The sequence below is a fragment of the Dipodomys merriami genome, unplaced genomic scaffold (assembly GCF_024711535.1).
Source record: "Dipodomys merriami isolate MVZ:Mamm:240054 unplaced genomic scaffold, mDipMer1.0.p SCAF_136, whole genome shotgun sequence".
Taxonomy (NCBI): Eukaryota; Metazoa; Chordata; class Mammalia; order Rodentia; family Heteromyidae; genus Dipodomys; species Dipodomys merriami.
In genome coordinates this window covers 3063939-3079844 of record NW_027202671.1, presented here as the reverse complement: position 1 = coordinate 3079844, position 15906 = coordinate 3063939, and the positions used below count along the sequence as shown (strand labels likewise).

General features: G+C 36.8%; 1 gene segment (V, D, J or C); it reads left to right on the top strand.

Annotated features, from left to right (window-relative positions):
* The first annotated feature begins 591 nt into the window (after positions 1 to 591).
* Positions 592 to 1186, top strand: LOC138825180 (immunoglobulin kappa variable 1-27-like). The segment is given in 2 exon segments: positions 592 to 663; positions 788 to 1186. Coding segments are annotated over 2 exon segments (366 nt in total).
* Positions 1187 to 15906: the final 14720 nt, after the last annotated feature.

Here is a 15906-nt window from a genome sequence, read left to right as displayed (position 1 = left end):
AAATATCTTGCTTTTATGTATCTGCTGATGCAAGAAATTCAGAGATATAGGAGAAAACAAGGCTGTGCTGCACAATTCACAAGTTTTAACTATTTTCTAATCAATGTAATCGCTCCACATTCTTATTTCACCTCTAAGGTTTGCATTGCAGGACAGCAGTGTTGACAAATTGCCACATAAAGATCATCAGTGAACCAGAGCAATTCCCAAAGTTCCTTCTCTGGATAACAAAGGCATGTGCCAAATGAGTGTTATACAAATGTCTGTAAATTTCTGGAACTAATCTTTTAGTGGACAGGTCTTGTCTCAGATAAAGAAATAAAAAGAAAAAAGACTTTTATCCTCAATGAGATCAGTGGTGTGCTCCACCCACAAGAAAGAAATGTGCTGATTCTCTTCTGTGGCTACAATACAGTCTGTTGCCTGACCTAAGTCTCCTGAGACTCCAAATGTGTAGACCTACTGAGATGAAGCAGCCGCACAGTTGTGTTTAACCTTGTCCAGATGCTGATGATTTGCATGTGCCAGCAGCACAGCCCACTGCCCTCCGGACTTCTTCATAGGCTGCTCATAGTCAGTGTAGCAGTCTGTTCCAGTCAGCACACAACATGGACATGAGGATCCCTGCTCAGCTCCTGGGGCTCCTGCTGCTCTGGCTCCCAGGTAAGGAGAAAGAATATTGGGCATTAAAATTCCTCAGTGTGATCCATGATGCTTTACTCTTCAGGAGAGCCTTCTTATAATTCAGTTAATAATGTAGATATTTGTTTCATGTTTCCGCTGCCAGATGCGAGGTGTGGCATCCAGATGACCCAGTCCCCATCCACCTTGTCTGCATCTGTAGGAGGCACAACCACCATCACTTGCAAAGCCAGTGAAAACATTTATGGCTATTTAGCCTGGTACCAGCAGAAACTAGGAAAAGCCCCTAAACTCCTGATCTATGCTAGTAGTACTTTGGCATCTGGCGTTCCATCCAGGTTCAGTGGCAGTGGATATGGAACAGAGTTCACTCTCACCGTCAGCAGTCTGCAGCCTGAAGATGTTGCCACTTATTACTGTCAACAGTATAGAAACTTTCCTCCCACAGTGATATAAGCCATGACAAAAACCTCCCAGGGAAGCAGAAGTGAGAGTCTGAGATGCCCCAGCTGCTCCTTCTGGTGCCTCCACCTGCTGACAGAGATGCTCATATATAGACAATATAGACTTGAATAGTGTGAATTGTGTCAACACCTGAGATTCATAAAACAAGTAATAGATATTCTAAGCAGCAATGTTTTTGTGTTATTGTTATTTCAGTCTTGGGGCTTGAGTTCTTTTGCTCAAGGTTAGCACTCCAACATATTGAGCCACAGTTCCAGTTCTGGTGTTCTGGTGGTTAATTGAAGCTAAGAGTCTCACAAAGTTTCCTGCCCAGGCCAACTGTGAACTAGAACCATGAGATGTCAGTTTACAGAATAGCTAGTATTAGATGTATTAGCTACCATCAGGAATTTTATAATACCAAGAACAGATTCATTGTTTCAGATTTAGTCATTACTTCTCTGATATTTATTGTATTAACATATTTTAGCAGGATCTATTAATAAGATTCTGGGATTCTCCATATACATCTATTATGTACATTGATCACATCCTTCTCCTGCCTCCTGACCTGGAGCCCTTTTCAGGCCCACATAATTACTCTTCTATTTTAATCGTTTTAAGTTTTTTTGAATGAGAAAGTCCATACATAATGGCCTTTTGTTTTGCCTATTTTAACAGAATGTCCTTCTGTTCCATTCATTTTGCTGCGGATTACAGAATTTCATGTTTCTTTAAATATGTTGTATACATGTGTATATATATACATATATATGTATATATGTATATATATGTATATATATACACATATGGACCAGTTCATCACTACTTTTAATTGATTCTAGGACAATTGATCAATTTCAAATTTTCTCTAGTGATAACAGTATTATAATAAATCTATATATGCAGAAATTCCTTTATAAATATCACTTTTGTGTGTTGGCTTTATTTCCTTCAGATGTTTTCCTGGGAGTGAGGTAGCCAAATCATCTGGTATGTTTCTTTTTAGGTGTTTTAGTAACTTCCTTACAGTACTCCATATTGGCTGTGCTAACTTGCATTCCCACAAACTGAGTTTGCCTAGTGTTGAAAGGGAGTTTAAAGGGAAATGGGAGTGATGTCCCATATCTCAATCTGTTCAACCTTCTCTATTGGATCACATCATTCCACTTTTTTCTGTTCTGTTCTAATTTATCCACAGGCAACAAAGTAGCAGTGTATTAAATCATGTAGTTAAACATTTACAGATCTGGTCTTAAAGGAAGATCTGGGGAACCTAGATTGTGGAGATTTAGTAAGGAAAAACATGGGTCCCATATGTAATCTGTCAGTAGTCATCTTTTTTATACATTTTTTATTGTAAAAATACTGCACAGAGGAGTTACAGTTACATGAGTAAGGTAATGAGTACATTTCCTATTGAGCATTGATGCCTCCTCCTTTATTTTTCCCTACCATCCCTTCCTTCCGCAAGTCCTCAACTAATCTCCCCCACCCCTCACCACCCATTAATTTTCCCCCCTGCCAGTCCCCCCCCCAGCCAAGTTGTAAAGTTCATATTCAACATAGTGTCCTGTACATCTTATTGTAACAGTAGGTCAACCTGTATCCCTATTTAAACATTTGTGTCCCTATATTGGGGTTCATTTTACTTAATATTATTTTATATGGTCATATGTTCATGGCTTTTGACCTTTTCTGATTTTTCTAAAAATTATAGTAGTTATTGCAAATAACAAGATTATTATTTTCTTTAAAAGTCTATAAATGAAATACTACTTTGGATTCATCATTATAATTTAGTCCGGGGATTACACTTGAGACTTCTGAAGGAAAACAACCAAGTGGGTTTGGGTTTCCCCATCTTCTGAATTGAGATAAGTAATTTTTGTTTGTAAAGTATATGTTTGCAATGTATTTTGTAGTCATGTATTTCTCCTGATGTTTCACAAAATTTGAATTTGTATATGGGAAAATGTGCATTGCATCTATATCCAAGATCAAATTGGTTTGAGATAACAGGATGGATGAATCTTCAAGAAATACAAAAGGTGATATAGTTCATACAGGAAAGGCTGCAGGCCAAGAGACCTGGTCTCTGTACTGCTGCAGAGCTGTAATACTTCTGAGTTACAGGAATATCCTTCTTCCCTAGGAAGTTACCTGAAATTGAAACCACAGATGTTGAGGACCCTTCCACAGGCTTAATTAGCAGTGGCCTTGTTGGATCTGTTTCTTGAAGCTTTGCAAGAATCTACTCCATAACAGTTTCTAAGATTGTGTACTTTGATATTCCAGAATGTGCACTTTTCTGCCTGTTATTCATATTTACAATTATCAGCAAGAGTAGCCACTCCACACAGGAGCGAGGGAAGCCAGTTTACTCCAAGAACATCACCTAAACATTTTGTTCCTAATCAACATACTATCTAGTGGTCCTGCCAGAAGTGGGCAGTTTTTCAGGCTTTCAAACCTGAAGTGAAACAAGAATAGAGGAGCAACTGAGCTCTCTTTCCCTGCAGCAGGCATGGCCCCACTGTGGACCTGGGGAATGGACTGTGATCTATCATATGAACAGGATGGATCCAATGAAGAAAAATACAGTCCACATCCCCTCCTGCATCTATTCTTAGAGTTCTCACTGCATTGTTGGTGGGAGTGTAAACTTGTTCAACCACTTTGAAAAGCAGTATGGACGTTCCTCAAAAGACTCCACATAGAGCTCCCCTAGACCCAGCAATCCCACTTTTAGGCATTTACCCAAATGATCACAAACAAGACCACACTAAAGCTATCTGCACGACTATGTTTATTGCAGCATTATTTACCATAGCTAAGATATGGAACCAACCCAGATGCCCCTCAGCAGATGAATGGATCAAAAAAATGTGGTATATATACACAATGGAATTCTGTGCCTCCATCAGAAAGAATGACATTGCCACATTTGTTAGGAAATGGAAAGATTTGGAAAAAAATTATATTAAGTGAAGTAAGCCAGGCCCAAAAGAACATAGGTCCCATGGTTTCCCTTATCTGCAATAATTAGTATATATCTGAGTCAAGCAGAAAAAGGTCAGATAAGTTGATGTTAGGGGAATGAACCCCAAGATAAGTATTCAAATGTTACCTTTCTTTTCAGGCAATTGTTTCTAATATATTTATAAGATGATTTCTATGTTGCTTTGTATGTCCCTCCCCCACAGTATAACCAATGCTTTCACTGTATTTGATATCGGTATAATTTGTGGATGGGAAGGGAAAAAACAAATCGTTTAACTAGGGATACAGGTGTACCTATTGCAACAATGAGATGTACAAGTTGTTATGATGAAAAACTAACTTTACAATTTTGGTGGGGGGGTGGGGGGAGGTCGGGTGGGGCGGGAGTATGGGAAGGGATGGGAAGGGGAAAGAAAGAGGAGGCAACAATGCTTGATAAGAAATGTACCCGTTATCTTGCCCATGTAATTGTAATTCCTCTGTACAGTATTCTCACATTACAAAAAAAGAAAAAAGAAAGAAAGAAACACACAGAGTCTATGAAATTTAGGCTTGAACTTTTTAGTTTGAAACTTTTGTTGCCACAGGGTAATGATGATGAAAATAATTGATACCTTGTAAATTATGTTTTTATTATTTTAAGTATTTGCATAAGAAGGTATCATTCTCCAAATCAGTTTATGAGTCCAATACATCATGTCAGGCCTTCCATCATTTTCCCTCATTGCCCCAATGAAATTTGATATTTGAATTGTGCACTCTGTCAGAATGACTGAAGGAGCACTGGATGAGAGGTCTAATTTCTGAGAGCAATGAAATATATTAAAGGGTGATAACACTTTTTCTGGGTCTCCAAATTCTTTCTGGTTGACAAGACGCTCTGATTATTGTTGTGACATTATAAGGCTCCATTGGAAATAGAAGATAGGGACTTGAATGAAGACACTGCCTTTTTCATAGGGTCCTTCGTGATCCATAAAGTGTCAGGACTTTCTGGCATTCTTACATTCCTAGTGGAACTTTTGATCTTTGTCTTCTCTCTTCCTCTCTATGTTTCCAAACTCAGTGATACGATGTTGATTTGAACCTTACTTGGGAGTCATTGTTTTGTAATAGATCATGACTATTCCAGAGTTTTAGGTCTATCCTAATCCTGGTTCCTTCTTGCTTGGCTGGAAGAAGTGAAAATTAATTTCTCTTTGACAAATATGTTTAGCATTACTGGTAAGAACTTCCAGGTTGCTGAATAAGGCCACACTCAAGGTACAGAATATGGAGGTCCCTAAACCAAGAGCAAGACTTAGGCAATTATTAGGTGGGCATTAAGAAACATATGGCGTTTGTAAGGGTCATATCCTTGAGGAAACAGTATTATGTTGGATATTTGTAGAAAAGGAAGAATAATTTCAGCATATGGTTAAGGAATTTTATTTTATATTGCAAATTATTTGAAACATTTTTACCCTTAAAGATGGGTTGTAAGTGTAGTAAAAATTCACATTTTCTTCTTATTCATTTCAGAATATGCTCTCATAGTTTCACACCCTAAACATTTCTTAAAAACAGGACAGCCTCTTATCTGATCCAATAAAATGATGGTATCCTAAATCAAGCCTTGTGGACTGCAAGACCATTTTTGACTTTGACAATTGTAACAGCATTTGTGACAAAAGAACCCACTTGCAGGTTGCTCTAACTGGCCTAGATCTCAGTCTTCTTTTAATTCAGAACATTTTTGCAGTCCTTCCTTGAATATCATGATCAGGCTCTTTTACACATTACATACCCATCACTTCTTAGAGTCATATGGTTTCTATCACTACACAATTACAACAAAAATATTTACCAGCAATATATCAGACAAGGGGTTAATATCCAGTATATACAGGGAACTCAAGAAACTACTCCCTCCCAAACCTAACAAACCAATTACTAAATGGGCAAAGGAACTAAAGAGAGACTTCTCAGATGAAGAGATAAAAATGGCAAAGAAACACATGAGGAAATGTTCACCATCCTAGATTGTGAAGGAAATGCAAATAAAGACAACACTGAGATACCACCTTACCCCAGTCAGAATGGCCCACATCCACAAGTCAGCCAACAACAACTGCTGGAGGGGATGCGGAGAAAGAGGAACCCTATCACGCTGCTGGTGGGAATGTACACTTATACAACCACTTTGGAAAGCAGTCTGGAAGGTCCTCAGAAAGCTAAAGACTGACCTTCCTTATGACCCAGTCATAACACTTCTAGGCATCTATCCTGAACAACAGGAACCAGTATAGAAGGACACATGCACCTCCATATTTATTGCAGCACTGTTCACAAAAAATAGCTAGGATATGGAAACAATCCAGATGTCCCACCACAGATGAATGGATCCAAAATTTGTGGTATCTATACACAATGGAATATTATGCAGCCATTAGAAATGACAAAATAATGACATTTTCAGGGAAATGGATGGAGCTAGAAGAAATCATTTTGAGTGAGGTAAGCCAAGAGCAAAGAGACAAATAATACATGGTCTCCCTGATAAGTGGATGTTAAATCCAAAATGTTAGGTGATGCGACAACATTAACAGGACTTAAGAAACAAAGAACTTCCACTCATCTGGTCGAACCACTACTAATTAACCCCATGCTGCTGATTACATGTATGGTATATATGTGTACACCAGAGGGGAACCAGGAAGACAACAAGGAACTAGAGGGAATCCGGGAAAAACATACAACAGCGGGACCCATTAGCTGCACAGGACATTTAGGAACTCAATGGCAGCCATGATGGGAGGGAAGGAACAAATGGAAAAGAGGGAACAGCTGAAGCTATGCCAAACAAATGTACATACCACCCAATGTGGAAGAAATAACTGTATCGTAAAGCTCATAGAACTCATAAATGTTATAGACCGTGATAGACAATTTGCTCCAGGAAAGTAAGAATGTGTTTGTGACTTTAACTGAGCAGCACTATCCCACAATACTGTGAAATTTGGGGAATTATGTAATCATATAGTCACAATAAAAATATATGTTTAAAAATAAAAAATGAAAATAAAAGACGTAAAGAGACCTGATTGGATGTCAGAGTTTAGCAGGGTGGGCCCCCTGTACCTACTCTTATTGTTGACTTAGTTGTATTGAGAAATACCTAAGAGATTCCAGAATGAATTCCAGAGAGAATTAACAAAGGAAAGCTTACCCTGAATGTAATGGAAAGATATTTTAAAAAATCCTGTAGGAAATTATAGACACCTATATCACTGAATATTTTACCATAATCTCTTCTATTTGTGAATTCCACTGAATCTCATTAGATGATTTTTTTTTATTGTGAAAACACCATCCAGAAGGCTTAAAATTACATGAGCAAGGTAGTAAGTGCATTTCTTATCAAGCATTGTTGCCTCCTACTTTGTTTCCCCTTACCAGGCCCAGAGTTCAAGCCCCATGACCAACCACAAAAATAGAGAGAAATATTAGAAACAGAGAATGAAAATTATGACTCACAGGTGGAAGTTTCTGTGCAAATAAAACCAAAATATTTTACAGTTAAACTTTGACATATCAATCAATTTAATATGTCAAATGAGTGGATGCATAGTTACCCAAACTTTGGGCTAAGCTTGTATCTTCCTGTTTCTCAGTTTACCAGAATCAGAGACACATCTTTTATGCAAGACACAGAACATTCTGAAACCAGATTTTTAAGCACCATCCTCAAAGTGCAGTGTCTTAAACTAGGTCTGGCTACTAATCCCCAAATACCAAATATACACACAGTGAAGGGCAAAGAAAGAGATTTATCAGGACAGCCATGGGAAGAGAGCATTTCAACAATCACTGGACTACTCTTTGTGACTCATCTCCAATTAACTAGCAAAACGTGAAAAGTGGATTTGAGGCTCAAATGTTAGAACATCAGAATTCAATAACTAGTATTGTTTGTGAATATTTGGGTAAATGCCCAAAAGTGGGATTGCCGGGTCATAGGGGAGCTCTATGTGGAGTCTTTTGAGGAACAGCCAAACTACTTTCCAAAGTGGTTGAACAAGTTTGTACTCCCACCAACAATGGAGTAAGGTTCCCTTCTGTCCACATCCCCTCCAGCATCTTTTGTTACTAGAGTTCTTGATTATAGCCATTCTAACTGGGGTGAGGTGGTATCTCAATGTTGTTTTGGTTTGCATTACATTTATGGCTAGAGAGGTTGAACATTTCTTCATGTGTCTATTGGCCATTCTTTCCTCTTCAGAGAAGTTTTTCTTTAAGTCTTTAGCCCACTTACTTATTGGGCAGTTGTTTCTTTGAAGATTTGTTGTTGGGGGATTTAATTTTTTGAGTTCCAGGTATATTTTAGATATGAGACCCTTGTCTGTTTTATGGCTAGTGAAGATCTTCTGCCAATCTGTAGGCTATCTATTGAACTTGCTAGCTATGTCCTTTGCCATGCAGAAGCTCTGCAATTTTATGCAATCCCATTTGTCCAACCTTTCTTTGATTTGTTGTGTTTCAGGGTCTCTATGAAGAAAATTTTGGCCTGTGCCAGGGGACCTAGGGTTTCTCCTGTTCTATCCTGTAATGTTTTCAGAGTGTCTGCTTTGAGTCCGAGGTCTTTGATCCATTTGGAGTTGATTCTTGTGCAGGGTCTATCAGCATGACTATGCTTATTGCAGCATTATTTACCATTGCTAAGATATGGAACCAACCCAGATGACCCTTAGTAGATGAATGGATCAAGAAAATGTGATATATATACACAATGGAATTCTATGCCTCCATCAGAAAGAATGACATTGCCCCATTTGTTAGGAAATGGAAAGACCTGGAAAAAATTATATTAAGTGAAGTAAGCCAGGCCCAAAGAAATATAGGTACTATGGTTTCCCTTATTTGCAATAATTAGTATAGGTCTGAATCAAGTAGAAAAGGTCAGAAAAGTTGATGTTAGGGAAATGAACCCTAAGATACTTATTCAAATGTTTTTTTTTCTTCCATTCAATTGTTTCTAACCCATTTATAAGATTATTTCTTAGTTGCTTTGTATGTCCCTCCCCCATGATATAACCCCTGCTTTCACTGTATTTGATGTTGGTATAATTTGTTGAGGAGAAGGAAAAAACAAATCGTTTAAATAGGGTTACAGGTGGACCCACTGGAACAATGCGACGTACAAGTCATTACGTCAAAAAAGAACTTTACAACTTTGGTGGGGGTGGGGAGGAGGGTTGGGTAGGGGAGGGGCTGGCGAGGATGGGATGGGAAGGGTAAACAAAGGAGGAGGCTACAATGCTTGATAAGAAATGTACTCATTATCTTGCCCATGTAATTGTAACCCCTCTGTACAGTATTATCACAATAAAAAAAAGAAAGAAATGTGAAAAAAGACCTTGTACTGGTACCAAATTACAAGATATTGAATGTACAGGCAATAAAAGAAACTGAAATTATCGCTTCTCGGCATTTTGGCTAATATCAAGTGTAGTGTCAAGTGTAAGAAACTGACATTATTCTGTGTATATGTATGTGTATGTATATATATATATATGTGAATATATATACATATATGTGTGTGTATATATACATATATATGTGATATTATATGCCTAACAGTAAATGATAAATGAGGAATTAAAAAATGTTTTGGTGTTTCTGGTGTTTGAACTCAGGGTTTCCTGATTATTAGATCCTACATTTTAAGTCATTTACTATCCCTTTTTACTTTATTTTACAGATGAGGTCTTGTGATTTTTACCTAGTTTGGCTTTCTATTGAAATGCTTCTAATTTCATTTCCTGCATAGCTGCAGACATGTGCACCACCTGCCTCAACTTGCTTTTGAGATAGAGCTCACTGCCTTCCAGGACAGGTGTGAATCACAATCTTAAACTCTGTGAGTCCAGTTTAGTTGGGATTTCAGGCATGGGTTACCATGCCTAGACCTCAAATGAAAAAATTTAATGAATCTTGTTACTACTGAACATCATGAAGTGACAATTTAAAATTCAAAATAGTTGAAATAAAAAAACGGATTCAATATTACCACTATAGCAAATCCACATAGATTGTTATGGATGAGACTAAATAAATAATAGTATGTGTCCAAAACACTACACTATATTACGCACATACATACAGACAGACATACACAATATATAAATAATCCAAAAACTCTACTGTCAACTAAAATGTGTTATTATAGTATACAACTTACTAGTTTTCATTTTAGTCTATAGCAACTCTTCAGAAGTTATGACAAAGAATGGAGATCATAATAGGAAATAATCTAAACTGAAAGAAGAGCTTGATTTTAGCATTTCACTTATATCGCAGTATGAGAAATGTCTCTGAATATAAACTTCCAAAACCTTCACGAAAAACATTGACAACAAACAAAATGCCGGCATATGAACTGTAAACTTTCTCTCTTTCCCTCTTTCTCCCTCTGTCCCTCTCTTTCTTCCTCTCTCTCTTTCTTAAGCACTCACTCAGAACAGACTTTTCCCTCACTGTAATGATTTCAATGAACTTACGTGGAGTGACCCAAGGATATTTTCTTAAACAAATAAAGATTTGAAGAAATACAGGGCTGAGAAGGTGGCTCAGTTGGTAAAGTGCTTGCTTTGCCTGCATGAGATACTGGGTTCAATTCCTGAGCAGTACATAAGCAGAAAAAGCTAGAAGTGGCACTGCAGCTCAAGTGGTAGAGCACTAGCCTTGAGCTGAAGAGCTGAGGGACAGTGCCTAGGCCCAGAGCTCAGGCCCCGACAACCGATCAAAAAAGAAAGAAAGGAAGGAAGGAAGGAAGGAAGAAAGAAAGAAAGAAAGAAAGAAAGAAAGAAAGAAAGAAAGAAAGAAAGAAAGAAAGAAAGAAAGAAAGAAAGAAAGAAAGAAAGAAAGAAAGAAAGGGAAGAAAGAAAGGGAAGAAAGAAAGGGAAGAAAGAAAGGGAAGAAAGAAAGGGAAGAAAGAAAGGGAAGAAGGAAGGAAGGAAGGAAGGAAGGAAGGAAGGAAGGAAGGAAGGAAGGAAGGAAGGAAGAGATTTGAAGAAATACTTGCAATGTATTTCTAGTAAAGATGAAGGAAAAAATAAATGTGGAATCCAATTAAAAAATAAAAGAAAAAAATAAAAAATAACTCAAAATTTAGCATGGAAATAAAAAAATGCATTCAACAAAAGGGCAACTGAATGGAACAGACACTTCTAAAAATTATGAATGAGTAACAAATACTGGAAAATTGTGAAAAATAAACCAAAAGTACAGACAGATTGAAATTTATAGCCAGTAGTTTGTGAACAGCAATTGACAGTAGGATTTGGGATGTGGATTTTCTTTTAGCTTGACTTGTGTTCTTTTGTTAATTATCACTTGGGGTCCCATCTACCTCATACATATTCAAAGTAAATGGGTGACGAGAAGGATGAAGGAAGATGAAATTATAATCTTTTCAAAGGAAAAGGAGAATGTAGACATCAGAGAGAGTCTTTGTGGACAAGAAACCACTCTTCTGAGTGATCAGGTAGTCACAATCAGGCCAGTAGGTTATTTGTTCAAAATAACATAAAAATATAATTATTGAAAATCAATGTGAATATGATTTTTTTATTGAAGGGTGGAATTTTATTTCTCAAATTATAAATTAATTGAACTTTAAGCTAAAAGACCCATCAATCAATCTATTTTCAACTATCAAATTTCCAAAACTATGGGACCAGAAATATCATTGAGTAAGATGAAGGATTGAGACACTAAATCCTAAGGACACCAAAGCACGCCTAAATCATTCCAACTTCTTTGCCTTTTTGGAACCAAGAAGCCAAGTGGTTAGTACCACTTCCAGCTTGAGACAGTGTTCATCCCTTTACAGAAGAAAGGGTTTTATTTTTCATTCAGGTAAACTCATAAAATCCATGATGAACTTGGATTAGGAAAGATTAGAGTCCTCCCCTTCCTCCATGATCATCAAGCAGGTGTTGCTCAAGTCCCACAAGATTACTAATGGAGAGAAACCGAGATCCAACTGGTAAAGAGGATTTGAAGACAAACTTTCCTCTTTGGCCATCATTTCTTTCTGCTCAACATTCTCCAATAATGACTAGGGATGCTATTAGCTTAAGAAAGAGACACTTCATGTAAAGCCTCTTTATAAATTCTGTATCTAAAGATCTTGAGATTTGAGTCTCTGTGAATTGAAAGGGTTTTTGAACCATGACAGATATACATCAGTAAAACATCAGGTCCTGAAACAAATTTCTGCATCTACCTGTGTCAAGGCTGAAAAGCAGTTGGAAAAAAATGTTCACAGGATCTAAACACCAAGAGCATTTTTGTATGTTTTTTATTGTAAAAATGTATAGAGGGGTTACAATTACATGAGCAAGGTAATGAGTACATTTCCTATTGAGCATTGTTGCCTCCTCCTTTGTTTGTTACATAAACAGAAGAAAAGTGTAGTACAGAGCTGCATATATACAAACTGCTTATTGCTTGTGGACTATTTGGGGTCACAAGAAAAGAAATTCATTGTTGCTAAGATTCATAAGTTAAGAGTTGTGATCTATTGGGATTTTAAGATCTCAACAAACTTTCAGGAAGATTTTTTTAATCAAACTTTCAGTGCTTGGCCTTGTAGTTTTCAATCAAATAACTTCCCTTATCTCTCCTTTTTCCTTCCTTCAACTTTTGAAATGTAGGACATTTGCTTTTATCATGCTTCATAAACAATGATTAAACGGTATAAGACAAGAAAAGAATAACTTGAGTCTCTATGGCCCCCAAGTCCAGTGACCCTGAAGTCTCTCCATTGCTACCTAGGGAGCATTGGCACTGAGTAATTCAAGGCCTTTGGATGACAGACATGGTGGTGAAATTCCTATTCAGAAGCTGTTGACATCTAACAGAAGACTACGTCTCACTGTCTAATCCATAGTTCTAGGTTATACCTGAAAACACTCAAGAAGGTTTATTTAGGCAAAGAATGAGAGTTACAGAAGATGATTCAAAATTTGTATTCTAGTACGTAGTATTGCCCTTCTAACACTACAAGTAAATTAAGTCCTCAGGATGCCTCTACACTTGTCTTCAAGAAGGGACAATTTTCCCAAAGGAGTGCTGATGAGTCTAGAATGTTTGCCCCTGTATCAGAAAGATTTCAGTGCCTTATACTCTCACTCCATCTTTTTGTTATCTCTTTCTCTCAAAAGAGTTTTCTGTGTTGTGTTTCTAAAAGTTTGGTCCCCTCAAATCACAATGCCAATTCACAAAAAATGACAGCAGTGTTTTGAAGAAAAACAATACGATCTACTATTTTTCACAAGTCTATCAAGGAGGACAGTGAAGATTTAGACTCAAAGTTCTTTCATCCTTCTCATGAGAGAAATGGTCCCAATTTAAATAAGTTGTTCAAAGACTCTACTCCAGAATGCATCAGGATATTCATCATGAGACTTCTCGGTAGCTACTTGGTTCTTCTCTGCTAGTTTTCTGTGGCCACATCTCTGAAATTGTGTGTCTGTTTGGCAGAGGTTTGATAACACTGTGATCAGCGGGTTGAGGTGGGATTTTCTGTTAAGTTGAAAGTTATTGGACTTGGGATTCTCTGCATGGGGTGAAAAAGGGAAAGAGGAAACAAATGCAACTTGGAATTATCAAATAAACAAACTTGTCCAGTAAAACAAGCTGGCCAGGAAGATAAAGAGGAGGAAAGGGGGAAAGTAGAAGAGACAGAAGAGAAAAAATACACATTGATGTAAAGTGTTGGAAATTCTAGAACCCAATAGAGAAATTCACTCTGTAGATATATTGTCACTTATTAACTACAGAAGAACAAATGAACTGGAAGATACATCAATGTATGTTCTATAATAAAAAAAGAATGACAAATTTATAAGTAAATGTGATGATTACTCTCATAAGATTATGTTTAAAACTATAAACCAAAAGAGAAAAAGGAGTTGTAAATTTTTTAAAATATGAAACAATAATTTATGCATTAAAGAGTTCTATGAAACACAGTCATGTAAAACGCAGATAAAAACCTGTGTATGCTGAAAAATAATCTTTCAGAAAGTTATGTATTTTTACACAAGAAAATTTTCAGTACTGCCATGGATAATACTCATATTATTAACAATTGAGATTGGACTACAAAAGAATAGCATAGGTGACCAATGAATGAATAACAGAAACCAGCAAGAATTCTTCATTCATGACTTTATACTTCAAAATTGAAGCCTAAGTAATAACATTGTTTTTATAAATGCAAATGAAGATAAACTAGTATTGCTGAACTTCTGGAGGACCTGAAAATCTTTCAGAACCATAGGAAATAACAGGAAGGGTCCTGAATCTATGGGGAAAAATGGCCTCAGAAAGAATCCAGAGAAAAGAAAGATGCTAAAACAGAAGAAAACATTTTTTCTTCAAATTAAGTGATGATCAAGTCTAGGAAAAACCATACTATGTAGCTTATGTCAAGACTGTCACTCGAGAATATTATAGAAGTGTTATGGATTGTGAAGGCAAAAACATGATCTGAGAGAACTGATAAGGTATTCCATAGTTTTTCTGAATTACAGATTAGTATAACTTTATTGCTCATTTTATATCTCTACTTTCTACATTATATGTGGTTTGTATTGAGCAAACAAAAATGACCAAACATAACCCTTGTTTTCACTGTATTTGATGTTGTTATAATTTGGGGAGGGGAAGGGAAAAAACAAATTATTTAAATAGGGTACAGATTGACTCATTGCAACAATGAGATGTACAAGACACTGTCGAAAATAAACTTTACAATTTAGGTGGGGTGGGGAGGGGTGGGGAGGAATGGGGTTGGTGGGGATGTAGCTGAGGAGGCCGGAAGGGATAGTAGGGGAAAAACAAAGGAGGAAGCAACAATGCTTGATAAGAAATGTACTCATTACCTTGCTCATGTAACTGTAACCCCTCTGTATACTATTTTCACAAAAAAACAATTAAAAAAATAAAATGACCAAACTAAAAATTTTAAATAAATATCTAGAAAATAAATAAGAATGACTCATTACTTAATGAAAAGGCATCTTTATTCAAGAAAACTGTAAAAATATGCCTGGAAAGGGTTGAAGAATTAGGGCGCAGGCAAAGAGAAGGAGGAATCATGAAGGCATGTCCCTTTCTAGGAACACATATTAGATCTCTCTTGCCTTTCTGTTTATAGTACATTTTTATTGTGAAGATACTGTACATAGGGGTTACAATTACATGAGCAAAGTAATGAATCCATTTCCTCTTTTGTTTTCCCTTACCATCCCTATTCTCTCAAACTCCTTCCTCTCCACACCCCCCCCCCAACTGCAAAGTTGTAAAGTTCGTTTTCAACATAGTGTCATGTACATCTCATTGTCACAATGGGTCATCCTGTATCATTATTTCAGCATTTTGTTATTTCCCTTCCCCTCCTCAAATTAGAAATAGGTATATACAAGATGCAGGACACCGGAATCAAATCAGTGACAATAGAGGTGGTACAATGGAGGAAGAACATACAAAGAAACAAATAAAATCACAAAGTACATTATTAGTACATTAAAAAGAACAAGGAAGATAAAATCTCTTGTGCCCCATCTTGGGGTTCATTTGGCTTAGTATCAGGTTATATGGTCATATGTACATAGCTTTTGATCTCTTCTCCTTGTCCTAGACATATACTAGTTATTGCAGATAAGGGAAACCATGGGACCTTTGTTTCTTTGATTCATAAGTTAAGAGTTGTGAACTATTGGGATTTTAAGATTACAACAAACTTTCAAGAAGTTTTTTCTTTTA